A 27,911-nucleotide genomic window follows, 5' to 3' on the forward strand; every position below is an offset into this window, starting at 1 on the left:
ATGCCTCCCCTTTTTTTCCTTTGATGTATTCTTCTGCCATTTTCTGAGGCTGCTGCAATAGATCAATGTCCACAGGCATTTCTAATCAATACCTTTACTTTTTTTTGCAAATAAAATCAATGCACTCCAGCAATATGGTTGAGATTGATTTCGTTACAAAAGCTACACCCGGAGTCATATAAATATATATGGACACTAAAGGCTAATGGCATTTTCTTATGGTTTGGCTATTCAGCAAATAAAACCCCTTCTTTGTTTCCAGACTTCAGTAGCACAGAAGAATAATTTCATGTGGGAAATGTGTAACAGTCACATGTATCCTATAAATGATCATAAATGTGACATAAGCTCTTAAAAGTTAAGCTAGTTAGTGATCTAGACTTGATAAGCAATAATCTTTTAACAAACACTTGTTTTTAATTATCCTGTGATGCAATATCATTACTTACCAGTGTCTTTATAAACGGGGTCGAGCTTTCATTTAAAAAAAGAAAACGAAAATGGTGTGAAATTGTGCAACCAGCTTGAGAAAACACACGGGAAGGGTCAGGTAAAATGCCATTTATGTAACTTACTTTTCAAGAATCTAATACAAAGGCATACACATTTCACCACCAAGAACCACATATAACCACTAATGCAATAAAACATCACCATACAAACAGGAAAAAAAGAATTAGAGTAGTTGGCATTGAAGCTTGGGAGAGATCACGGAGAGCCACAAGCTCACATGCATACAAATAGGCTCATACACATTCATAAAGAGCATTCAGTATACACACACACACACACACACACACACACACAAATAAACAGAGCTTATATAATACAGCATTGAAGAAGTGTGGCTGTAAAAAAGGCATGTGGAGGAAGGGAGGTTATTACATTATACAGTATGAAAGGGGAAAGGATAACAGCCAGAGTTTACAAGAAACACATTTTTCATTTTTACAGTCAAGCCAACTTTACTTAATATAAATATTCTTCATCCAAAAGTCAGTGCAGTGCCTTCTGCTCAGGCTTCACCTGGTCCTCATCCCCGGTCCACTTTACACCCAATCTGCTCAAGACCTGGTCCACAAATTACCCTTTCCACACAAATCTTTTTTTTCTTTTTTTCTTTTTTAAACATCAGTTTTCTCTCTAGTCTAGTCTCAATGCAATGTGTGTCTCTCTATGTCTGTGTGTGTGTTTGTATATTTTTTTAATCACCCAGTACCTCAAAAGTCCAGCTGTGAAGTACAAGAGTTTGTTTTTCTACCAATTAGCCAATAGAAAAAGAGATCCACAAAATTTACAAATGTCCATTTTTTTTCTTCTTTTCTCCTGAATTCCCTTTTTGTTTTTTAGAGAAAAAAAAAGAAGTTTGTGGATGGAGCAGCTCTACTGGATTCCCCTGAAGAGACACATTGCAAAAACCATGGCAAAAAGCTGAGGAAAGAGGGAACGAAAAAGAAATAATGAGCACACATACAGAAAATCCCTCCCTCCCAAATTGTTAATAGAAATAAATACACTGTACTGTCCAATATTCACCTCATTTTAAAAACCACTATGTTCTGTGATACTGAATTTTAGCACAAGGTGGCGATGTTGCTATTCAAAAAGCATAACACTGGCATATTCAGGCAAATAGCCTTGGGTTAAAGCAGCCTTGCAAATTTTCTAAAATGAATATTCAGAATACACTGGAGGCAAAAAAAAAAAAAAAAGGTTGCATATTTTAAAACTTGCTCATACCTCTATGGTTAGCACCACTATGGCCAGGGCTCCAGCCACATAGATGTACAATTCGAAGTAGTCAACTACTGCAGAGTAACAACCCTGTGGACACAAAGACGTGACACTCAGCAGAGAATCAATAGGCTATAAACTTGCAGAATTACAGAGACAATTAAAGTAACATCACAGCTTCAACTGAGTGAGAGTCTGAACAAAGGCCTGACTGAATGAGTGGGAAGGAGGGCCTCCAGCCTCACTGGCTTTTAATGAGAGCTCTTTGTGTGAATGAACAGAGCGAGGCACACACGGTGGATATCTCTCATTGTTCTAATGGGCTGAAAAACAACAGGTGGAGACTGCAGTAAAAAAGCTCTTCCTATCAGCTTTCACTGTAATTACACTCAAGGCTTCCTTTGTGCACATGGAAGCCATGTGAGCAGGGATGTGGGCATGCACGTGTGTGTGTGTGCGTGTGTATACATCTCACACAAAACACACGCACACATCCACACACATACATAGCGCTGTTGTCTCTGTGCTCTACCACACAGTAAGATGGTCTTCTGTGACACCCAAAACACAGAAAAGCACTAATCAGCCATGGAGGAGTCAGCTAGTCCCTGGATGTCACCCCTCAACCGTCTTCAGCTCTAATTAAGCCTTGAGGAGGTTTAGAAGAAGGAAGTGAAAGTGAGAGAGAGAGAGAGAGCGAGAGAGAGAGAGAGAGGTCTTGACATGGTGGATGTGAAAAGTTACCTTATTATTACGGAACATCATATTGCCCGATAAGCACTGCTCCTGGCTGGTATAGGCTGACTCGGCAGTCTGAGCGGCACGCTGGCAGCAGGCTTCTGGCACCACATGATTTTGGTTCATCATCCTGAACATGCTTTCCTTAAAATCCTCTGGGCTGTTCACCCCACAGCAGTCAAACTGAGAGGAAGGAGAAGAAGAAGAAGCCCTTATTGTTAAGCGCCCATTTGCACACTGGCCTGTGGTCCACTGTGTGCGTGCTGCAATCCAGCATGAATATTGACCTAAATGTCTCGGATTTATCTATAAAATATAGCCCTGGCTGTTAACCTTAACGTTTCCACAGACTGTTTGGTGGAAAGGGTGAGTCGGTAAAAGCTGCATTACGTCAGCTCTCTGCCATGTGTGCGGTGGTCTTACTGTAGTCATGATGGCGTTCCATGTGGAGGTGAAGACGTCGCTGTTATTGTAGCCCTGATAATGTTTCTTCAGCTCTTTGGTGAAGTACTCTCTGGTCAGCTAAAGCGAAGGCGCACATGTTAGCGTCACACAGATAACATCGGTTACTTCGAATGATTTCACTGAATTCTGGGTTGGGCTGAGTGTCATTTATATTAGGGGACTGCGCTAACTTAACACATTAAAGTCTTCTCAGGGAAATCTGGTGGTGCTACGGCAAAATCTAGTGGTGTGGAGTTACAAAGAAGTGAGCTCACCAGCAATCTGCTCCTCATATGTGTTTGGGGCTACAGACTCGAGGCTAGATTAGGCCAAATCTTTGTGGTCACACGCCTAATGAGTAATGTACCAAACAGGTTTTGACATGGAGAATTAGAGTGCATCTCTGGTTGCTGAATAGAATTTGATCCCAATTTTTAACTGTGCATCACAAGCACAACATTGTTATAGGAATGCAATGCTATAAATACAAACACTTGTGCAATACCTGAACACCGTCAAAAGAAATTTTCAGAATCATGATTTAAATTAGCAGCTGTCAGGTCCGGAAGTACAAAATGTAAGAATCTGAGCCCTTGCGTTTTGACACTCAGCCCAACTGCAGACTTGTGATCAAAGGTGGGGTGAACTTTTTAAGAAACTTACATGCTCCCGGAATATGAAGGCTAGGATGGCAGCAGCCAGCTCTGCTAAGAAGATCAGGAGGATGAGCATGAAGAACTGCAGTAAGACAAAAGGAAAAAAGGAAAGGGTCAGAAAGAGTATGACAAGGTAGATGAGAGTGAAGACAAAAAAGTGCATGTTCATGTGTTTAAAAAAGAAAAAGAAAGGAAAGTGAAAAATCGCATTTTGGTGGTGCTCACTTCACTCAGCACAAAGACAGCATACAAAAGCATTTTGCTCTTTTGGCTTTCTGTTTCAAGACTGACAGAGAGAATAATCAACACACACACACACACGAGCGAGTGGTAACACAGCTATGTTTCGACTTTGTCAGCCAACTCACAAAGAGGAGCAGACACTTGTTTTCACGGATGGCTCCACAGCAGCCCAGGAAGCCGAGGAGAAAGAGCATGCCTCCCATACCAAGGATGATGTAGACACCGGTGAATAGCAGGGGGTTGGTTGCTACGATTTCCCTGAACCCTGTGGGGTCCACCAGTACCCACACTCCCACTCCAAGGAGGAAAGAGCCCCCCAGCTGATAACGACAAAAGGCAAAGAGTACATTACTTAGACAAAATAGAAATCGACAATTCAGAAGATATAGTAGCTTTGTATCCCCAGCAACTCAAAAGATTCAACCAGAGGTCATACGGTGACTTTTTTTCTCCACTGTTAGCTATGCAAATACCACAGAGGTTGGAGGTAAAGCTAAAATAAAAGGCTGGGTATCTACAGAGCCACAGTACCTCAGTGGGGGTAAGGGTGGATAAATCTACCCCCTTGAACTACTCCTCCCAGCCTCCCCACCTGCTAAAGAAATGCAATGAGCTTCCATCCTTTCCCATCCTCCCTTTAATAAAATCCTCTCTGCAGCCACTGTGGGGTGACTCATGTGATTAAGAAAAGAAGATATTGAGTCAGGGGGAATAGATCTGAGCTTCCAACATTTTTACCCCAATCCCCTTCTTCCTGTCACCTGGGGTTTGTGCAAATGATAGCCACTCTGTGGTACGAGGAGAAGAAGCAGCCATTTTCAAGGCACTGGGCTTTAAAAGAAATGCTGCTGAGTTACACGAGTGTGAAACGGCCTTAGATAGACACACTTAAAAAAATAATAATAAAAAAAAGAAAGCTGTGAAAAGTAGTTGTTACAGTGATGCCGACAGTCAAGTTCATTCTTTGCTCTGCTGGTTGCATTATTACCCCAGCCTTGAGCAACCTCATCTAAACAGAGACTAAATGGTTTGGTTGTGCTTAATAAAGCAGGAAAAGAGACAAACCTTCTTACTCTGACCCTCCCCCGCTTTACGGCTTCAGACTAACAGGATTACCCTTGATTGTCTGATCAAGACCGATAAACTCAGGTGCCAGTCACAAACTCCACATGGCACAATGTGCCTCAGATGTGTGTCAGCACACTAAAATTTAATCAAAAGAGAATTTGATAGAATCAAGATTGCCTCATCTAATGAAATGCAAATGTGGCTCCATTAGTCAGTCAGGCAGGGAGCACGCAGAAGCCCTTCTTAAATCATTAGATTGACACAAACTTCAGAGACGGCCAGATTAAGTGTCTTTGAGAAAGAGATGAAAAAAAAAATACTCACAAAGATGAGGAAATTGAAGACAAACATGAGGTACTTGATGCAGCTGAGACAGTCCCCCTCCATGGTTGTCCCCCGTGCTGAAGCCTCTCCCTGCCCCTAAAAGAAAAGACATTAAACACAACATAAAACGTGCCACTTAATGACTCCTGCCAAATGCTCACAGTATTCCCCACTTTCCTGCACCCTGGATAAGCATTACGCTGAAACTGCCAAGAAAAGGATGCTCTGCCAGAACCTGCTCACATTCTTAATGAGTTCTGTCAGTCAAACACACAGCACACACACACACGCCTGTCAGCTGATTTGGTCCAATTTCAGATGAAAATCCTCATATTATCCCTTTAGGTGCATTGTCCCCAGCTATAGTCCTGGAAATCCCCAAGCAACTACGAGATTAGGCAGCACAATGTCAACCTATCTGACACATCTCATTTTAGCGTGCTCTCAAACTTAGCCGTCTGTCAGCTCCTCCTGTCTCCGGAAAAATGGCAACCCTATGTTAGTGCGACTGGAGGGGACGTCCATCTCTGAAGCATTTTAAGGAAATGAGTCCTGACAGGGGTTCCATGTTCATTAGCCGACATGAGATGGCCTTTGCTATGGAACTTCTTCTTCTTCTTAATGTAATGAGAGGCCTTGTGCTCCCATCAGCCACCCCTCCATCTGACACAAACACACTTTGCTTGATGAAGACCCATCCTAGAAGCACTCCTGGTTAATGAAGAACACCTCTCCTGCATTAGCAGACAACACTGGGGCGACAGTGTGTATGTGGGGTGGGGTGTCTAAAAATCCATGTCCCAGTACACCTAAAAATGCAGCGTGCCCTCGCTGAAGCAAATGTTTAACCTTTCAAGCTGCAGATGAAAAGATTTCTCCCTCAGCCTTTGTGAGCTAGGGACTAGGGGTGTGCGATATGACCAAAATCTCATATCTCGATATAAGACATTTATCATCCGATAACAATATAAATCACAAAACTTTAACATTTTCTGTAAATTCTGTGAATCTCGGGCAGCTCGACTTGAGTGAAGTGTTTCCAGCTGGGCGTTGTGTACCTGGAGTCAAGTGTTTTAACCGATGCATGAAACGATACATTTTAGACATAAGTTGTAACAGCCGCCGTTTTCTTTGTGAGTATTTATTACACAGGGTGCTGCGGGGAAAAGCCTGTTCTAACGTTTGAATCTAATGTTTATTTTTTAGCACCTGACGGCTCTTTTTTGCTTCTCAACAGTAAGCACTCCACATAGTCTTTCACGTGGGTAAGTTTATTTTGAAAAGTCTCAACAGGATCTTGAGCTTTAGTGTGAAAGGTTTATGCGGAAAATAAACAAGCGGACATGCGATGGCTTTACCATCGTTGTTGCTAACGACAACGCATAAAAACAGGCGCTTGTCCATCCCTAGTGTGGTTATATTAAATATAAGAGAAAGAACTTTAAGAAATTAATATAACCACTACAGTGACCATCAAAACGATGAAAAGATATTGCCGTAAACTGTTTATTTTGCGACACCACGAAACAAACCATAGCATAAAATGAAACGATAGACGTTTTTATATCGTCATCCGGTCGTTATATGGAACAGCCCTACTGGGGACTGTGTAAGGACTCATATCTACATATTCTGCACAAACTGAAATGAAAACAATCTGTGGGGCAGCTGTAATTGCAGTCTCAGTGAAGGAAGAAAATTAATTATTTGGCAGAAATGAATTGACACTCTTTGCTTTGTACTTTCTGATTATTAATTTGCTCTCCCATAGTGATAGCCAGGATTGAGGCTGGCTAACAAGCGGATTAAAAAACGATTTCTCAGAGGAATTGTAAATAGGTTTACACAGCTACACACTGCACCTGCAAATTGAAAAAAAAGAAAATCTTTAAATGCCTTCTTCGCACTTCTTTTATCCGTACTTGCAGAACATCCATCAGCTGTAATTTCATAACGTGTAGGCAAGCTTTCCTTTGCTTGATGTGATGTCAAAGGACTCCTCTGGGTGATCTCTCTCTGCTTCTCAGGCAGGAGTGAAACCTCTGTTGTGATCAACACCGGGCTTGATTCCCGTCCATCTTTGAAGACCCTCGGCTGTCGCTCAAATCTCATTCGGCCTTGACCCTTTCATCCCTGTGCTGCACACAGCAGACTCACAAATGTTGGCTTTCAGGTATGATAAACCATAGCCCAGCACAAAGCCCTGCCTAGGCACAAGCAGTTTTGAGCTGCTGGAGCAATTATTTCCCACAGAAGAAAAGGAAGCGTGTGAATAATTAAGGCAGAACTGATATCTTTTTCTAATCTGTTTTTCTATTATTACAGCGCACTAACACTGGTTTGTTTTTCATTCTGCGAGCCTCATGAAAAGCTTATTTTTTCTTCCCCCCATTGCATTGTTAACTCTCATAAGTTGCCGTGACAATAAAATTAAACAGTACTAAAGATATGACGGCATTCTTTGTCTGCTGTGAGAAGAAGCTACCCTACAAAAAAAGACCTTTTCCTCTCCTCACCAGCCAGAGGGCTTATGCTTCTGTTTGTTCCCCTTTACCGCTTTCCTCTTTGGACCCAGGAAATTGATTTAGACCTATGGTTAAACACTTTCTGTAAATCATAATAATATGCTTAGGTATTGATTACCCTTCTAGTGGTACTCTGAGAGCAACCAACAGATTCATTGTCTGAGATGGGTTTTAATTAACCCCTCCCTTTCCTAAGCCCCAGAAAGGTCTAATGAGGGCACAGGAGGTCTTAACTGAGATTTGCATACATTACAGTCTCATAGAAAAGCATCAGAAAAGGTCCATTCCTATCCCTCCAGCTCGAGCCTGTCAATTCTGGGCCCTTATGAAGGGTGCAAACTGTATTTATTGAGGCAGGGGATGAAGAGGTTGAATGAATAGGAGGGGAGGAGGAGGAGGAGGAGGAGGAGGAAGGGGCCGGCTGGAAAACCTCTCAGGGCACAGCTCACTTCTTATTCTCTAAACAAAATGTCCGATTTCTTTTCCAGCTTCACCCTTTTGCTCTTTGCTCCCATTTCAGGGTCAAGCTGACTGTCAGATCTGGAGCCAATTTTCTTCTGTGCATAAAAATGCATTGAATATTTAAGAATGAAATGGGTTATAGTGTAAGGGCCCAGACAGGCTCCAAATAACAAGCCTATGGTTGAAAAGCAGCATGGTATAAATCAAAGTGCCACTGAGACCCCGGAGAAAGTGCAGAGTAAACAAACCGGTCTTTCCCATGACTCCTGTGGGATCGCAGGTCCTCATCGATCACTGGCCAGTCGCAGAGATCAGACCACTAAGGCTTTCTCTGAATATTCTGCAGTGTATATGATGTAGACAAGGAAAAACATGGTTCACACCCCAGGAGCTGCAGGCTTATATCACTTTTGAAAAATTGCTACTAGGTTAAAGGCTGGTCCTCCTCAGGTGTGCCGCTGAGCAATGCTAGCGATGTGTCAAGAAAACACGCTGTACTGGCTAAAATCTATTATAAATAAACATGCCACACATGCACACACAAAAACAGTGAGGAGTACTGCACTGCTACAACTACACAATGTGCTGGATTTTTTCTTTAAACATGCAGGAAATACTGTATGTCCTCAATCTGACAAGCTAAGCGACAGTCTTCGCCCCGAGGTATCCAGCAAATGCCAAATCTGTCTCCATCTCCTGTAACTGACATCATAAAATGTCATGCGGCGCTAAGAACCCATTGTTTACTCCTGGTGAAAACTGATCCACAGTCAGCTTAGGCTATGGAAATTGGCACAGATGAGTTTGATGGTGAATTGATGTGAACTGATCCTAAAAGCATCAACCTCCCACTACCAAAAGAAGCAAGAGCTCTCTAATGAGGACAAACTGATCCGACCTATATTCGTCTCAATGGAAGCGTGAGGAATAGACCTTTTCTTTTTTTTCCCCATTCCTAACTCATAAAACCAAAAGTCTGTTCAGTCGGCACCTACACGATCAACCATTATGGTGGTGTCAACCCGCTGTAATTAAAAGATAAGGAAGACACAGACTAGATTGAAAGTACTCCACATATAAATAGCACACCCGTGGGTGATTCTCCTTGAATATGTCACTTTCAGCAGGATTAATGAAACCAGTCCATATTCCCTTGCTCCCCCAGCGGCTGCCCTGGACAAAAGGATCAGAATTACAAGGACACTCTGTGTCTGCTCCTCGTCAAACTGTCGCCATCCTCCACCCTCACATAACCAGCAAGTTCACTTCATCTTGAGCATGATCCTGCATTAAAAACAATCATTAATACTGAAATCCTCTCGAGATTTTATGGGTTGTATCTTGACCCCTTTAAATATCATTGACCCTCTAAGTGATCACCTGTAATTGAACCCTGGGGAGGACACATTCGTTCCCAGGCTCCCCGATGCAGCTGGAGCAGGTGTGTTTTGTCATCAACTGCATGCCAGTCTAAGCTCTCCGTGCATGCGCTAATACCCTCTGACAATGACACTAGGGGACCACACACATGCCACATCAGCCTTTATCTCAATTAAAAACCCATTTTCATATTTCTCCATGACTTCCTAGATCAGCCACAGCAAGTAAACACCCCCAAATCCGAATAAAGACAGGCTCCTCTGGCAATGAAATGGGTTCCCGTGAGGCGCACCAAGTCCTTAATGAACCTCCAATTAGGAGAGAATGAGCCCTGGGCTCTGCTGTCACACGGAGGAGCTTTGAAGTGCACAGAATGCTAAACAGCAATAGCACTGTATACTTTAGAGGGCATACAGTTTTCAGACAACAGCAAACAACCACACGGAGAAAGTGTACAAAAGTAGCTCAAAGGCAGCTCGCAGTGTGTGCGTGTGTGGGTGTAGCTCTCACACAGAGAGGAGTGCAGACACTGAGCCGGGCAAGCTAAAGCAAAGGTCCTAATGCTGGTTAGATGCTCAGGTAGGTATTTTAACTTGTCTTTCCTCAGGCAAGTTTAGCTTAATGAGTTTTCAGAGTACACACAGAATATCATCAGCTTCTGCACATTACAGGGAATGCTAGTTTGCTCCCCTCCAAAAGTGGACAGTTTATGATGAACTGGTTCAGTCGTGCAAAACCCTTTATAATTTCATTCAATTTGTGCTGGGACTACAAAAGAGTTATACTCCAGCACTGTAACCGGTGCAGACAGGCTACTTTGGTATTTTTCACGTTTGTTTTTTTTCATTTTATTATTATTGGTTTTCAGTTCACTTTAATTCCATTACGTTTCCAGAGTAGGGTTCTCTCATTTTGGTTAAGTTTTTATGCAACCCCCCCCCCCCCCCCCCCAACCCAACCTACTCAAAAATCTTTTTACAACATGCCTCACTCACCCATATTTAAACAAGCCCCCTTTTTTCTTCCCCCTATCTAACATTCACACACACTCAAACTCCGATTAACGCATCAGAGAGCAACTCTGGGTTCAGCATCTTGCCCAAGGATAATTTGGCATGCAGGCTGTAGCAGCCAAGGATTGAACCACCAATCTTTCAATTAGTAGGTGACCTGCTCCACCTCCTGAGCCACAGCCACGCAGAGGCATAAAAGTTCAGAATAGGTACAAAAACATTATTAAGGCAATGAACTAAAAGACTACATACACACAATATGCATTTCAATCAGTTAATTTTCATCTAAAGTCAAATTCTTCTATTTTTCCAGTTCAGATTTCAGTTCCTAGCCTACTCAGTTTGAAATGACACTATGTGAACCCCAGAAGGAAGCAGTCCTCTGACCAGGCAGCTGACACACTCCTGAAAACCAGGCTGATTAACAAGAGGAAAACTCCCAGAATGAACACTAAGAAACAGACTGACCATGTGTTGTCAACACTGCTGCAGGCTACATTCCTGACATCCCAACTGGGCACACATCCAGCTGTTAGTTCAGTAGTAACAGTTGCTCCGAGTCCTACAGCGAAATCGACTCTCCAGCTCCTTAGATTAGAACTACTGGACGGGGGAGGGGGAAGAGCGCTAATAACTTCTCGATAGTTATCTTGAGCAGAGGACATGTGATTGAGTGATGAGCAGATTTTGACTTCTATTGAACCCTGCTGTGTGTGAGATCGCTCATAGCAGAGGCTTTCACTTAATCGTCTCGGTACCTCTATCTGGCTGAGCGAAGATACAAACTGGCTGCGTGAGGATGGATCGATACCAGGCCCGGGCACATGGTCAATGATGCATTGATCCCCTAGAGCTCCAATGCTTAGTCCACTGGTTGCCTGGTAGTGAGGGCATGTGGTAACAGCACACAATGAACACATAAACACTTCGGTGCTGCCGGCTGTTAGGACTCGGCTAAGGCTTTTCCCACGTTTTTAGAGAATGACACATTGCCTTTGGGGCTTTCCACAAAAATGAGTTATAACTCAATTCAAAACTAAATGGTCTAAAATTACTGAGCGAACAACTGAGGGAATTATATCACTGCACTGTCTACTTCTGTGGGTTATTCCACAAGTTTCTCAGTCTCCTTCTTATATATCGGAGTCACAGGGAGAAGAATCGATATCAGTTCCGCGTTTAACAAAAACTTGGAAAAATCCAGTCAATAATTTCACCAGCACTCCCCTGACCACCATTTGACCCTCAGGCAAGAAACAATTAAACAATTATTTTCTTAACACTGAATATTGTTTTAAACGCCACTGAATACGAGGTTGTTGTCTCTGTCGGATGTCCATATCATCACAGATGGCCTTTGCAGAAGTAAACAATGGACTATTTCAGGAAAGACAACACTTTTAGCCTCAGGGCACTAAACAAGAACAGGACACTGGGGAAAAAAAAGACAAAGGAACACAAAATACACGCAAGTCACCAAACATCACTAAATCCAGGCTGAAAAACCCCAAAAAACAAAACCATGAAAAATTAAAAAAATCTTATTTCTTAAGCAAACGATACACATCTTTCAAAACAGAAGGATTTCCTAAATCACGTGCTGGAACATTTCCAAAAAAAGACTCTGGTCTCTACGGCAACCCGGATATGGGGTGAGAGTGGCCTTTGTCTGCAGAGGACTGTTTGGCATCTGCACTTAGCTCGAGTTCCTGTTCGAAAACAAAGGGGAGCAGAGCAGAGCACTTTACAACGGGGGGGACAGCTTGGCCAGCCATTTGTCTAATGAGCAATCACTCACACCCTGTTGCAAGGCCATATGCTAGTTTGAATACAGCTAGTTCCCCCGTGTGGAAAACCTAAAAGCTGTTTTATCACTTACTGATGATTCTTGTGTGTGGCGTGCACACACAAATATCACGCACTTGGCAAAAGTTCAACAAAATGAAAAAGAAAAATAGCAAAAAAACCAAATCAAAAAACAACAGTGTAACCTACTTTGTGTTACAGGCTGGGGTTTCAGTGCAATGCAAAGATCAAAACAAAGCCTTGAGGATAAAGCATGTGAACGTTTGTGTTTTTGTGGAAGCCGCAGATAAAAGAGATAACGGCATACTGTATATTTGAGGCCCCACTGCAAAACAAGTTGATGTAAGTAAACCAAAAGCATGTTAGCAATACTGAATGTATCAGAGAAATTAAAAGATTATTCCAGTTTGTTTGGATCTCAGTGGATCGCGATTTTGTCTTTAAATACTGAACTGTAAAGGAGGAGCTAAAGCTCGCCTTTCATTCCAGGGTAGATAAGAACTAGATTAATGTTTGTGGTGAGATTGTTGAAAATGAGCTTTTAATTCCACCACATTTCCTTATTTAAAAAAAAAAAAATCCTCAAGTGAAAGCTCAAATCAGACCTCAGATGGCATCACATAATAACTATAAGGATCGAGCAAACATCACAGAGATTATTGGAAGCAGAAACTTAACTAGAAAATTAAACTAGCTTTAAACACACCTTACATTTTGATTAAACTAACTGAAAGTTTAAAAACCAGACTTCAGGGAAAGAAACTCCGAAATAATAGAGAAGCAGAAGAAGACTATTTCATTTTAGATCATTGTGCATGTATCCATCATTAAAGATTTATACATTAAATGTCTTTAGACGTCGTCAGTTTTATCAGATTTGTTAAGACAATTATGAGGTGGTACTAGTTTAGGTCCAGAGTGTCTACATGCCTGTGAGTCAGCTGCTGCTACTGTATGTGCATGGGTTGGTATATTGGTTTATACATGCATACTTTACAGAATACAGGAAGACAAGGATTGTTGTTATTGCTGAAATTATTGTTACTATTAGCATTTATTGTCAAAGGAGCTTGCAAAGAAAAGCGTCTGGACTCCTTTAAGTTACTTGAAGACGTTTCACCTCTCATCTGAGAAGCTTCTTCAGTTCTAAAGTCAAATGGTGGGGAGTCCCAGATATAAACCTAGTGGGAGTAACCCCCCACAGAGGGACAAAAGGACCCCCTGATGATCCTCTAATCGCCTGAGCCAAGGTGTGAAACTGGGTGTGGGTTCCAATAAGCCAGAGTTTTGGGTGAGTTCATTGTGAAACCTGGCCTCCACCATTTGACCTTAGAACTGAAGAAGCTTCTCGGATGAGAGGTGAAACGTCTTCAAGTAACTTAAAGAAGTCCAGACGCTTTTCTTTGCAAGCTCCTTTGACTACGATGACCTGGATGACTGAGAACCTTCACAGACATTATCATTTATTTTGTCCCATCTTTTATTTGATCACTGGGGGAACATGATTGAACCCACTCAAACAGCAGATCTTCGCACAATTTGCATTACACTCATTTTTCTATCCCCACAATCCCCCTTTTCCATTCATTGTTTTCCTATTTGCGCTGTTCTTTTGAGTCTTCTATATCCTTGTCCTGGATTTGTCTCTTTCAATTGCTGTCCTGCGGTAAAAGTAAAACTAAAGTTAAAAAAAAAACTGAAAAGAAAAGAAACTCAAATATAAAGCTGGTTCAAGGTAAAACTGAAAGTGACCCCACCCAACAATGTTGAAATAAAAAAATAAAAATAAAAGAGGAAGACATGTTTATAAGTGAAACCAGGAAGCCAGTCTAGACTGGATGTTTAAATCTTATATCCTGGCTTGTATTTTTTCCTCCTTTAAGTTTATTTATTAATGTGAATGTTTGTTTCTTAGATCAATCAAACCAGCAGTTCCTCCACTATAAGGGAGTGACTCGAATGAGTGACAAAACATTACTCCCACTGAAAACAACGCCCAGATGAACAAAATCCACTTTCCTGTATTTCCTTAGCTGAACAACTGAGCATGCATCAAGGTGTGACTCCTCATATATAAAAGCTGAACTCTTCATGTATGATTCTAAATCAAATTTAGATCTTAAATCTTTGCAAATGAACCTCAGCTGTAACGGTCGAATCCGAATTCACATGACTCATCAGAGCAGAGTGCAGCAGAGCATCTCGTGGGCTAAAGCGGTCCTTTATATGCTCAATTTTACATAACATTATTTCCATGAAGCAGATTCACCATCCCACCCCTCTTTGCTGCAACTCCATATCCACACAAAGCTCTGTATACAGGTAGCAGCTACTGTGCCACAAAAAAGCCGATGTCAAAATCCTCTTCCTTATGAAAATCAAATTAGAGAACATATTTTCTGGCACTTACGGCACAGAAGACTTACAAATGAAACCGTTACTGCTGGTTTCTATTTTGTTTATTCTTGTTTACATCTATAAAATAACATTTTAATAGTTTTTGCTGCACATACACGTCAGTTTAGAGTTCACTCTGAAATCTGTTACTCGTATTGTCCAGATTGGGCTGGAGTCAAACCTAAACTTTTGCTTGTGTTAAGTGAATGCGTTAACCACTACACTACAGAGCCACTATCACTCAAACCATTTTATACTATTAGTTAAAAAGCACCAGATTTGCTGTTATCATCTCCTGAATAACACATCCTTGCCACTTACAAAAAACCTCTGCATCAGTGTTGGTATAACAGCAGAAGAAGTCGAAAGAGGAAGCAAAGTGATCAGAGATTTCTTCAAAGTTTTCTCCCAAGTGTTTGAGCTTTTCAAGCTGCTGCATGGCGGTAAAGACCAATACAATCACACCCTTCCATCTTCAACCCAACCATGCCGGCTGCACATCAGCTCACAAAAAAAAGAAAATCAAACAGCTATGGTGCCACTTTTGGCACATGCCGCCATCCGCAAGGGCAATAATACGAAAACCATAAAAGGACCGTTAGATTTGCAGTCCGATCATAGCCATAGAGAAGTTCAAAGGTGGTAATGATCTTGCAACAAAAGATAGCTTGGGAAAATTCCAAGATGGTCATAGCATGGAAAGAAAGAAAGAGCAGGAGTTGCAACTGTGCGTGTCATAGCCTCCAGTTCAGCAGCCATTATCACTGCACAGTCTACATCCAACAAACCTGATGTCATTGCCAGGTTTATTAGATTCATGCACAGTGTGGCTTGACCGTAAGGCGCCTGAAGGGCACCCAACAAGTGACAGCTTGAGCATTAACACACACGTTGCAATAAACTAAAATGAAAAGTTTAAAATCAATACTTATGTAACTGAAAACAGCTCGACTTTGCTCATGATCTTACATGTCACTTGCACATGTAGCACATATTATTTGCTTCACTGGATGCTTTTTATGCTTCCATGTATGACTGACTGCAGCTGATGTGTCTGGGTCTAACATCCCCTTTAACCTTTCAATCCATACGTGTCTGCTGCTCTGCTGTGTCTGGAATACTAATGCTACAAATGCCAATGCAAATCAGGGACTAACAAAGACCAGTGCAAGACTGCTATGATAGCAAAGGGACAAAAGCACGTCTGCCTCTTTGCAGGACCGGCTTCTCACACACACACACACACACACACACACACACACACACACACACAGGTTCTTGCTCTAGCACTGTGCCTCCTGTTGGCGATAACAATGGTTTTGCGCCTGTGCTGTCAGCATCTTACTGAAAAGAGTCTGTCAACAACCTCTTTATGCAGCGCCTCTCAAACAATTTTAAGTGTGTTGAAGTGGAATTATTGTTGGATTTGCTAGAAATTATTCATGAAAACACCCCCACGTTCCAGACATATACTGAGGAAAATGTAAAGGAAACACATAAATATAAGGTGAAAATGAAAAACTGCGCGTGTGCCGCTTTAGCAGATAAAACACTACCGTACCATGTGTATCTGCTTGTTCCTCGTCTTCGTTCAGGTGAAGCTGATGACTTCTCTCGCTTTTCTCTCCTCTCCTGTTTTCATGGGCTGTTGGAGAGAAGCACAGCAGAAGGAGCACAGGTCAAGACTGAGGTAATGAGATGAATGAACAGTGAAGCAGCGGCGAAGAGAAAGTGGTACATTTGTCTTGGTGCACGTAAGTCATCTGAGCAGAGTAAGAGCGAGAGCTTGGAAAAAAAAAAACAGAAAAAACACAGAAAATAAAATTCTAGGACACTTAAAATGACCGAGTTTGCATTTATTATGTATGAAGCGCTCGCTCCCCGCAGTGCTCCAATCTAGGACTGTAACAGTGTTTTCTCTGTGTGAATTTTTCCACTTCTCTGCTGGAAGGCAAAATTAAACAGGGACAGAACAGGAAAATGCACTGCCTTTAGTCGCAGCAACCCAGACCAAAGTTCTGGGCAGGTAAAATTTTAATATCTGCCTCGAGGTATTAGAAACTGTGTATCTTCTCACTAATTAACTATCCTTTATTAGAAAACCCAACACACCACAATCTCCTCATGCAGTTTGCGACTTGACCTTGATGAGCATTTGAACTCATGCATTATTCACTGGAAGTAGAATACCTTGCTTTCTTACCGCACGTTGCTGGCTTTAACTGTCAGTGTAAGATACGTCTCCAGCCAAGTGTGTCTAATGAGCATAAATGCTTTAAACTTTTTCCTGTTTCTAAACTGCTTTGCCACAACTGTCTCCCAGCTGAAAATAATGATATCGCAATGAGAGCCAATTAAATTGGTGGTATTTCAGCCTCCATATACAAAAATAGGCAGCAGCACAGTTTTGACTGACAATACTTTGGAGCCAGTTTCAAAGCACTGGCACTGACAACTACCGCATCAAATATGGAGAGAGCTGCCTACGAAGACATGAACGGCAAGCGGCTGTTGCCACATTAGATGGTGAAATACAGGCAGGGTATTCTCATTCTGACAGAGGCTCGGGGATGGAGAATATCCCAAGAGTATTCTGGCTGCTAGAGCCAGCCACATCATCCCGCAGACACACCATATTGCCAGCAGACATCAGATTCACCAGGACACAAAACCTAACTGACGTTGCCAGCCCCATATAGAATAGAAGGCGCTGATTGCATCTGGAAAAGGCAATCAAAGGCTGACTGAGGAGAGTGGACAAATCTGAGAAGTGGGGAGATGCACTGGAATGATACACTCCCTTATCTAAGCACCCTGAACTCAGACAATACAAGGTACACGTGCTCAGGAAATCATTAACATCCTTACAGTGGATACGCATGCATGGGCAGCCTTGTTGAGTGAGTCTTATAGAAAATATTGACCATATGGTTTAGCTCAGAGATCCCCAGGTAACGCAACACTGTAATCCTTTTCAGTTTTGCAGCAGATTATAACAAACAGCAGCATATATGTAAGTAACTCTCGTCATTACGGTTTGTAATCAGGTACAGAGCGGTCAGATTTTACCATGAAGCCTGTTGCAGTGGCAGTCTCTTTTGAACCCCTGTTTAGAGAGTTATTAGCCAGTGAAGAGCAACAGTGTTGAGGGTCTGCATTATTTTTTGGTTTCCATGGAAACCCTTCCATGGGAAAGTGGAGCACCAATAGGATCGCAGAGCCTCAATGAATCGCTTATGGGGGGGGTGCGAAGAGAGATCAGCGCAGGCGGCTGAGAAAGCACAACAATAGGACGAAACCTCGAGGGGAGGACTAGAAAGGCCAGGCCACTGAGGGTCCAACAAAGAGAACGAGTCAACACTAGAGAAAAGGTTTCATCTACATCCGCTCGATGACTTTCCTTTTAAAGGAAATCTCCCTTGCCAATTTGTCACTGACATTTAAGCGCCGAAGCCCTGTGGGCAGTTTAAACATCAAGGCAGCCACTAATTGATTAGTCTGTGCTGTTATTTCAGGCTCTGGCAATATTATTGCATCATCAACATCTATCTTGTGTGCAAGCCATCAGCACATGATAAATCACGTGCTTCAATACCACTCACAATAGAGATAGCAGGGGAAACTGTAGTATCATAATGCAGTAAGAATATACTCCTTATATAAACACTGCCCTCACCTTTCCAGGCATTTCTCAATACAGTCTAATATCCATGGCCATTCTGAGTGTCAGTGCTTACGCAGATAACCGCTGAAAGGGCTGAAAGGGAATTAGAACAAATTCATTTTGGTTGAAGCACCAGTACTTAGTGAGTACTTATGAACTATGGATATCAAGCTTCTATTCCCTCCTTTTTTTTTTTTTGTTTTTTTTAAAACGAAATTGATGATTTTTGTGTGCATAAGGACAAATGCCTTCAATAAAAATGCTCAAAAGCCTCCGTATGTTACTGCCATTTGTCAGCTTCTCTGTCTCTTGCATCATCTGTGATGCCAGATTGATTCTTTTAAACATGCAGAAACCTCAAGAACTGAACAATGAACCCACCACAAAGTGCCAAAATCTGCAGTTCCTCCAATCGGCACTTGAGGCCAATTTCAAAAGTGAGTCAAACCAGATGGAGTCCGCTGTTAAAATGCATCACTTTATAGAAGAAAAAGACACATCTATAGCTTTGTACAAAGAAGCTTTTGGTCTCTATAACTAATACCCACCTTCATAAGAACTGTAAGGTGAGTTCATCTTTTCAATAACTCATCAAGTTGAAGCACAGCTCCCCCACAAAAACTGCTGCTGCTGAATGAAACTCTCTTTGAAAGCATCCTCACAAACAGCATCAAGGTGCGGTGCAGAAGCTGCACAGCTGCTGAGCAGAAGGACCTACACTGTTGGTGAAGACTGCCTAGCATGTGGTAGGGTTGGAGCTATGACACCACAGAGATGTCTACACTAACCGTCTGAAGAAGGCAAAAGCCTCAATTCAGACACTTTCCCCTCCGGTCAGCCTCGATTTGAACTTCAGCCATCAGGCAAACAGATAGACAAACAAATTAATACAGTCCCACACAAGCTGAGCTTCCCCCGAGCTATGGCCTTCATCACCCCCACCCAACCCCCCCATACACTAGAACAACATGCACTGACAATAACTTTCAGGACTATCTTTGCACCCCTATATAACCACTCCATCTTGAATAATAATCTATTTATGTTCATTTTTCCCGGTGAACATAGGAGAGATGGCAGTCTAAACATCGGTATACTTGTATAACAACAATAAAGTATTTTCGATTCCATTCAAACTTCACTAATGCTAAATGTTTGAGTTATTAGGGCCTGACAGCTTTGAGTGGCACTGACAGCTGTAGCTGCTAGCTGCCTGCGAGGCTTCACCACAGCTGAGTCACTGAACACAGTCGACCACATTGATTTTTAATAATCTAACATTACACGCATGACTTTCTGTGCTCATCCAAGACACGTTGATTTAATAACATTTTTTTAAGCACAGGCCAATTTGCATGTTAGGCAGGAAACCTTTTGTGACATGTCAGAAGTCAGAGCACAGCACCCAGTTTGAGCTGTGGCACTTCCTCTGAGGAAAGGAAGTGGAAAGGACAACAGTACAGGAATAGACAGTATTTCCATCTACACATTATAATTGGGTTTAACTTCAACTTCTCACTAATGATGACAAAGAGCAAACCCCTGAGCTTTACAAGGAACTCCAAATTTGGAGATAATAACCTAAGGGGCGGTTTACGGCTCAAATCCAACTTTCATAAAGACACTTAAAGGAAAAATCTACAGCTCTGGATGTCATTCCTCCCTGGTGATCTTTCGCCATATACATCAAACTCTAATATTACAGAAATGAGAAGGAGGCCACTTGCCGGCAGCTATACATCTCCTGAGCGTCCTCTTTAATGAGGGCAATGCTGAGGCAGAATTATCGCCTTACTCCATCTGGATTTATTGATCTAACAGTGCGAGTCAACTACCAGAGACAAAGATAAACCAGCACGATGGAGAAACAATCCCTGCACTGATCAGAGGGCATCCAACAGCTAATCACTCACCCTTTCCTCTCTGGCCACAGCAAACCCAATTCTTCTTTGTTCCTCACGCTACAGTAGGTGCTCCGGGGAGGTTACACGCGGGGCAAGAGCGTATTCATGCATTTGGGGTGCACTATTTTTCCAGCTAAAAGATGCAGACTGAACTCATTAAGCAAGCCTTGTGTTTTCTCAGTGTTAATCGCTTTGAGCTAAATGGGAACCTGATGAGAATGCAGCTCTTGGAAGTGTGTTTGGAGGGTGCTATTTTGATGTGGATGAAAGATGACACTGTGTCCAACCTCTGTGGCAAACATTAGCCAGGGCTCGTCTCTATTCGCCAGGTTTTTTCCGGCAGGAGCTTGTACCTCTCACCTCTGCAAAGAACAGCGAGACATGTCTTACACAGAGCCTTTCAGGTGTGCGACTTGCTTCTCTAAAAACACAACAGCAATTTCTCTCTTGTGACAAAGTGATGAAAAAAAAAGCAGTTGAACTACTTATTTTCTTTAACCCATGCCTGTCTAACTTAACCAGCTGCTTTGTGCACCACCACACTTTCACCCTACTTCCCAGGCCCCCAAGTCTAGCCCTCTCCTTATCTCCGAGGAGCCAGGGGCCTGGGGAGGGGGCATCAAAATACCGCTTTGAAGTCAAGCGATTAAAGAGGAAACCTGTCGAATTGGGATGATGGGGCTAAGGTTGGGAGAGGAGGAGGATCAGTAAGAGGGACAGGAAAGGCTGTGAATACTGAGAGCTCGGGACCCATGGGACACAATTAAGAGGAAGGTTTTTTTTAGTGAGGGTTACAAAAACACAGAAAGGATAGCAGCAGTGCACCCTTCCAAGCCAAGGTAAGAGTTCATTACTAGATACACAAAGGGGGAGGGGGCTGAGGCTGCTAAATCCAGTTTGTTCACCGCCAGAGGTGCGAGCTGTCGAACAGCCACAGGATAATCATTTTCCAACCCACAGAAATCCCTCAGTCAGTAAGTCTTGAGAACTGTGCAGAAGTGAGCTCAGGGAGCTTCAAATCTAAGAGGAATTTGGAAGAAAATCCAAGCTGCATGCACAGAGAGGAAGTTAGCACAGTTTTCATAAAGTGTTTCGTGTACACAAAAAGAAACAACGCCAGATCTGCGCTCAGTTCAAACTATTAGATCAGACTATTGTAGACATTTTTTTCATTAGTAGAGCTGTAACATGGGATGTATACTGATACCAATCCCATTATTGATTCCGTTTACTTTTTAGTTCTTGATTACCGTCCCTTTTTGATCTATGTGATCTCCAAGTCTATATACAGCATACAAACAGTGCTTGTTTGAGGTTTGTAAAAGTTTCATATCATTGTTTTGCTGCATGTAAGTCTTACAACAGCATGCCCGTACTGATGAAAGGAATTGATTAGCTGGAAGGCAAACGATTCTGATAGATTCTGATCGATTAGACCAAGGGTGCCCAATCCTGGTCCTCGAGAGCTACCGTCCTGCAGCTTTTAGATGCATCCTTGTTCCCACACACCTGAATCAAATGAATGGCTTGTTATCAGGCCCTTGCCAAACATGATGGCATGCTGAAGAGATCAAACCATTTGATTCAGCTGTGTTGGAGTAGGGATGCATCTAAAAGCTGCAGGACGGTAGCTCTCGAGGACCGGGATTGGGCACCCCTGGATTAGACCATTTGGAAACCATTCTCAGCTGGTTCCGATCACTAATTGTTGTTTTATTTATCAATCCCAGTTAAAGGTCCTAAAGCTCAATGCAGTGTCTGCACATTGATATTTTGAATCTTTGCAACAAAACCCAAAGCTTCTGAAAACATAAAATAAACACCATTTACTAACAATTTAAAATATGGAACTTTTGGCAGCGTCTCCTGAGTAACTGACAGCCTATTTTTTGTTGGTCACTTACAGCTATAGCAATGACAGCTTGTCAGTCAGCCTGCACATACAGATCAGGCTCGATGCTGCAAACAGAAGACCGTTTTACAAAATGATGTATTATGCATGTATAGAACAAATACAGATATCTGCTGCACCTAAGAGACTGAAATATATTATGAATCAGCTACATTTTGTACAACAGCGTATGATATCCTGACTCCCCCCGAAGCACGCTGTAGAAATATTGGCCCACTGTTGTCCTATACACCCAACAAGCTACTTTAAAAAAAAAACAAACATCTGGAAACCATTTCTAGGCTTCACTTAAATGTTTCTGCAATACCGTGAGGTAATAGTGTTTTTTGTATAGCTGTGAAGATCTGATTCCCTACATCTCTGAGAAGAGATGTAGAAATGGCAGAGAGAAACATCCTGTACCTGTGAGATTAGCTGCCATGGGATATGATCTTTCTCACCTTGACCTTTCTGTCAGCTGAAGCTCATGACTCTATTTAGTGGGTCATGAGCGGTAAACATCATAATGCAAAAGAGACACAAGAAGTGGAAGCAAGAATATGTGCGCAATGGGACCAGATGAAATTTATTTTCATGATTAAAACCAGGAGGAGGAGGAGTGACTTGGACTCCTTCCTCTTCTGAAACGTCCATACGCTTGACAGGCTGTGCCAAGCCAGTGATGTTTTGCTTTTGTTAATCTGAATTTGCTCCATGGCCACTTTGTAACAGTTTGTACATCACACTGCCGCATGAATGAAAACAAAAACTTTTGGCACAACTAACGTATAAATCCCAAAAAGGAGCAATGTCTGGATCACTGCCTGGTACTTACAGCATCAGATCTGGTTCCAATTCTTAATGGTTTTCACTACATACCTTGGTGAACACACCCCAGTGAAGCTTCCTACTTCAGAAATAAGATGATGATGATGCACCGACTGACAAAAACTATTTTGTCGGCGTATTTTAAGTTCTAAAACCGCTGTTTGCAAGTTGTTGTTGTGTTCAAACAAGGGGAACAATGCTGTAAAGGCTGGGCTATAACAACACATGTTGGGCTTATTAGCGTGCAAACATGTGGGTCGCATTACTAAAGAAAAAGTACAAACACACACAGAGAAAGACTGCAGGACATCCTGATATATATCCAGGATCTGATGTCATTTTGATTTCATACCTCAAAGAGATGCTTAATGTGAACAAAAATAATCCAGATAACATAAATATACATACATTTTTGGCTCTCCTTTAGGTTTGTAAACACAGCAAAAACCCCTTGTTTACTATATTTATAAAAAAAAAGAAATATGCTTGAAGTTTATAATATTTTTTACATTTGCCTGCAATTAAGACTGTGACATGTTGGTTTCATCTTGCAGTAAATTATGTGAATGTCAAAACCTTTTGAGCCCAATTTATTGAGAAATAAAGAAAAACATTAGCCATTTCAGCATAAGCCAGTTAATCACAGCGTGGTTTGGCAGTTTTCTGCGGCTGACAAACACCGAGGCATTTATTCGGGTTGTCCAGCAGCTTTTTCCATCCATCAGACGCATGTTGGGAAAATTAAACATGGTTTTTAAAATAATCACACCCGGCAAAACCAGTTCAACATTTAATCTGTTAAGAGTTTTCATTTAGGTGAATTCAACAACGGCTTTAAATTGAAACTCCTAAACCAGAGACATGCAATACAAGCAACACAAATACTCCACATGCCTGATATGCAGCAGCACGTTATGACTCCTCCTCCTTCCAAGGAAAGATGGTAGCCTTCGTTTTTGTGGACTTTGCAGAGGGCTGCACGGGAGCAGTAAGGCAGGTGTCCCACTGGGTTATGAGAGCCAGAAGCTTTGCATCTGGATCATTTCCTCGGCACACAGGCTCCACACTGGGAACTCCTCATAAAGCTGCACATATGCCAAAGAACCCTGTATCCCTCAGAATTCCTCATCCATGTCGGCCTGTATGTGGCAGCTGCGGTAACAAGCAGCAGGTAACAAGCTGTGACAAACTCACAACTGAGAGCGACACATGCGTTTTGTCTCTCACACTGTCAAATATGCCTGCGCTAATAGCCAAATACCGTGGAAGTGTGTTTCAGCGTGAGCCAGAAAAAAAAAATCATTTTATCACCATGAGAGCAGGGTGCGATTCATGGCGGGAGGATTACTGGAGCAGCGGACGAATGATGAAACCTGGATAAAGTATAAGTACAAAGTGTGTGAGTAAGACTCCTGCTCACTGCAAAACCTTTCCACACCGGTTCACTCTACGCTCGATTCTCCTCGGACAAAGCTGAGAGATATCTGAATGAAAGAGGAAGCCAGGAAGGCAATGAAATGTGGAAAAAGAGGGGGAATGGAAGCTGGACTATTGCCACGGTCCAATCTCGTGAAAATGCAGAAGTGCTTTGAGAAACATTCCTTCAATAGGCCGAGGGAACCTAGTGAGACTCCTGACGATGAGGAGACATCAGGAGAAATCATGCTTGGCTAAACACAAAAAGCACTCAGAGAAATGAGATTTAATCTGCTGATCTTAGAGTAAATTAGCCAGATGTAAACAGCCAGTGCCATTTGTGAGAAAGTTCACTTCCACAGTCCTGCTGCTTGGAAAAACGAAACACCAAATATCACCAATGAAATAAACTCTGCAAACACTGCTTTTTTCTTTTCTTTTTTTTCTTAAAGGTCAACATGAAACTTTCACAAGACATGGACATCACAAATGTGGGAATCTGAGGGTTAAGGTTAACAGGCCACACTGAAACACTTTCTCCCTGAGAATGATCTGCCTCCAGTCCTGAGATGTGGGAAAGGGAGTTTATGCAATTACATCACATTGATTTATGGGAGAGGGAGGAAAGATAGGGAGAGGATGGAAACTGAGCTGCTTGGAGAGGCTCCAAGATTAAGTCCCAGAAGAAACACAAGTCAATAGATTTACACCACAGAACATGATGGATCTGAGACAATCGTACGGGGAGGACTGCGGTCGTAGAAGCACGGGCAACACGGTGAGGTCAAACCCATCTGAAATTATTGGTTTCGATTTAAAACTAAAAACAAAAAAAAACAAAAACGCTAAACTATGAAAACAGACATAATTGTAATGCAGACTCTTCTCTGCGAACCTGCTCATGGTTGCACACGCCGATAACAAGCTCAGAATAGCAATCACACCGCTGCTGATATACTTTTAATTCTCTCAACTCAACTGAACTCAAGCAGAGGGACTGATGCAGATGCTGCTGATGCCGTCTTGAGTATTAATTGGGATGGTGACGAAATTGTGAGTAATGCGCTCAAGCGTGCACTGCAGCTTTTGTGGGGTAGCACAGGCTAACAGTTATAAATAAATAGTCCACTTAGTGCTCCCACAGTCCTGAAACAGGACCACAGGAGTGACCACCGCTGGGATATTTATGGCGAAACACATTACAGATTATGTGTTTATTTAAACGTCTGACTGATTTTAAAATGAAAAAAAAAAAAAAAAGACTGTGATGCACATTCAGCAATCCTGCGAGCTGAAGCAGAGGAGTACTGCAGATCAAAGGTATCCAAGGGGTCTGTTATATAGTCTTAACAACAACAAAAATATATCTACAAACAGCTGCAAACAACATTTAAGCCTAGAGAACAAATATAAGATGCAACTCATTACTTTTCACGGCGTGGGACTTGTGTTTATGTGAGCCACCAAATGGTGAAGAGATGAACAAAGCAGAGGGAGATTACAGATGATATCCCGTATAATGAGCTGTGGTGATGCAGGAGGAGATATGGAACGCTTTCTTTTCTTTCCTTTTTTTTCTTTAAAGTTGCTGTCTGCAAAGTCTTGAGCTTCTTGGAAGCACAACACACATTTGGCTCAAGCCAAAAGCAACAGGATAAATATATAGACACACGGAGCTGACCAAATATTTGAAGGGGGGTGTTTTGAAAGCTCACAGTGTATAGACTCCACGGCCGCACCCGATGTGGCAAATAGCTCACCCTGAGATGTTTTGAGTGAGGAAAGGGTAGACATCTGTTCCTTATTTTAAAAAAAAAAAAAAAAGGGGGGGGGGGGGGCTTGTCCATTTCCAAAGTGCCTGCAAAGATAAGCAAAAGTGGTTGTGATAACTGCCCGCTATATTGGCTTTCCTCTGCCTCATTGTTTCTTTTGTGAGACCAAATTTTAAGCATTAAAAGGAATTCATCTAAAAGCTGTTTTATCTTTGTTAAATCCTGTTTTGTCATCTGTCCAATTAAAGCAGCAGTCTGGAGCCAGCAGCAGAACCACCATTTTTTTTTTTTTAAGCTAAAAAGAACCTTTACACGTCCAGGGGTTTTCACAGACACCCACAAAATTACTTTGGCTTCATAGTCGGTGCCGAGATATTTCATATGGGATCTGCCTCCTGCCAAGCGTTATCGGGAAAGACGATCTGGCAAGCGATCCTCCGGGGTGCAAACTCTTGGAAAATTGCCTGAGCTGTCTGTTTTGTCCTCAAACACTTCACACTTGTGAGCGTCACAACCAGGTGGTCAAGAGTACATTGGACCACTGTGCGAGCAGCCTGTCATCTTGACGTGAGACGAGTGACAAAACGAGCGGGAAGCCAGCCAAGCTCACCTGATGTTCCACTGAGGGGGGAAAAAAAATCTCCAAGTGTGTCTGATCTGGGGGGGGGGGGGTGTTCTCGCTTTTTGAACATTTAAATCGATGAGCACTGCAGCCAATTTGATTTCACAGACTGGAGACACCTGTCCTGCCTGTGCTATCTTTGACAAACACACGTGAAGGTGATCCCTGGATGCTGGTGTCAGAAATGTTGGAATCAAACACATTTTCATAAAAATATCAAATGCTTTAATATTACTTTAAATAATTAAACAGTGGCCAGCTTTTTCAATTCCACAGACTCTCTTCTCAAGCTTCAAAGCAAAGAAGCAACAGAGAGTTACGGATTAAGGAAAAGGGAATTATGCTTCATGGTTTGCCTGTGTTTACCCTAATAACTATTAGTGAATAAAAACTATTTTACCATGAAGAACTACAAAAGAAAAAAGAGATCTATTTTCTTCTTAGAAAACGCATGACTTCTTAAGAATTCCTCTTGGAAGTTGCAAAGCCACAGAGAATATTAAATGCAGCACATTTCCTTCATACTAATGGTGTGGTTTGCTTGTGGCTGCAACACATCAGCTGGGGTTGACGTACCGTTTGCCCAAAGGACAGAGGCCGGGTTTTAGTGCACTGACCCATGAATGCTGTCTCGAGCACGCCGCACTTTTAAAGAGGCAGCAGGTTAAAAATTTCATAAAGCGCCATGAAAAAGTCATGAGGCAGCAGTGCGTACCGTCTTTGCCGTCTAATTGTTTTCGCCTTTGAGGAGTAAAAATAACAGTCTACACCGTGTACATCTGATCTGCTGTTAAAAGGCAATTATTCAGTCAGACGTGAAGGGGGCAGACGTTCAGCACGCAGGGAGGCTGTCCAAGAACCATCACTACGATCTTCACACAGGCCTACTCTGGATTGCTGGAGGATGCTGGTTCACTTGGACAACCTCAGTTGGCTTTGAGGGATACATTGCGAGCAACAGTTCAGCTTCAGTTTTCAACCACATGTAGTCCAACAGTGCGACTGTGTGCAATAAACAAGGACG

The 27,911-nt window shown here is 42.3% G+C and overlaps 1 protein-coding gene across 2 annotated transcripts in view; it reads right to left on the minus strand.

Moving 5' to 3' along the window:
- Nucleotides 1–563: 563 nt before the first annotated feature.
- tspan18b (tetraspanin 18b) overlaps nucleotides 564–27,911 on the minus strand; it is a 35,615-nt gene continuing 8,267 nt past the window's right edge. Inside the window, exons 1-9 of one of the 2 annotated variants that reach the window (XM_085357559.1) lie at nucleotides 20,368–20,545; nucleotides 16,352–16,435; nucleotides 5,208–5,303; nucleotides 3,941–4,135; nucleotides 3,580–3,654; nucleotides 2,896–2,994; nucleotides 2,479–2,655; nucleotides 1,741–1,824; nucleotides 564–1,431 (exon numbers count right to left, since the gene is read on the minus strand). In XM_085357559.1, coding sequence (XP_085213685.1) covers nucleotides 1,384–1,431; nucleotides 1,741–1,824; nucleotides 2,479–2,655; nucleotides 2,896–2,994; nucleotides 3,580–3,654; nucleotides 3,941–4,135; nucleotides 5,208–5,303; nucleotides 16,352–16,354 — 777 coding nt within the window. In that variant the 5' untranslated portion in view covers nucleotides 16,355–16,435; nucleotides 20,368–20,545 and the 3' untranslated portion in view covers nucleotides 564–1,383. Of the gene's footprint in view, nucleotides 1,432–1,740; nucleotides 1,825–2,478; nucleotides 2,656–2,895; nucleotides 2,995–3,579; nucleotides 3,655–3,940; nucleotides 4,136–5,207; nucleotides 5,304–16,351; nucleotides 16,436–20,367; nucleotides 20,546–27,911 lie in introns of those variants that run through there. The other variant, XM_085357558.1, reaches the window with a different exon arrangement.

Source organism: Diplotaxodon limnothrissa, linkage group LG7, assembly GCF_057381915.1.
Source record: "Diplotaxodon limnothrissa isolate DT_005_m linkage group LG7, D_limnothrissa_male_GT1.1, whole genome shotgun sequence".
Lineage (NCBI taxonomy): Eukaryota > Metazoa > Chordata > Actinopteri > Cichliformes > Cichlidae > Diplotaxodon > Diplotaxodon limnothrissa.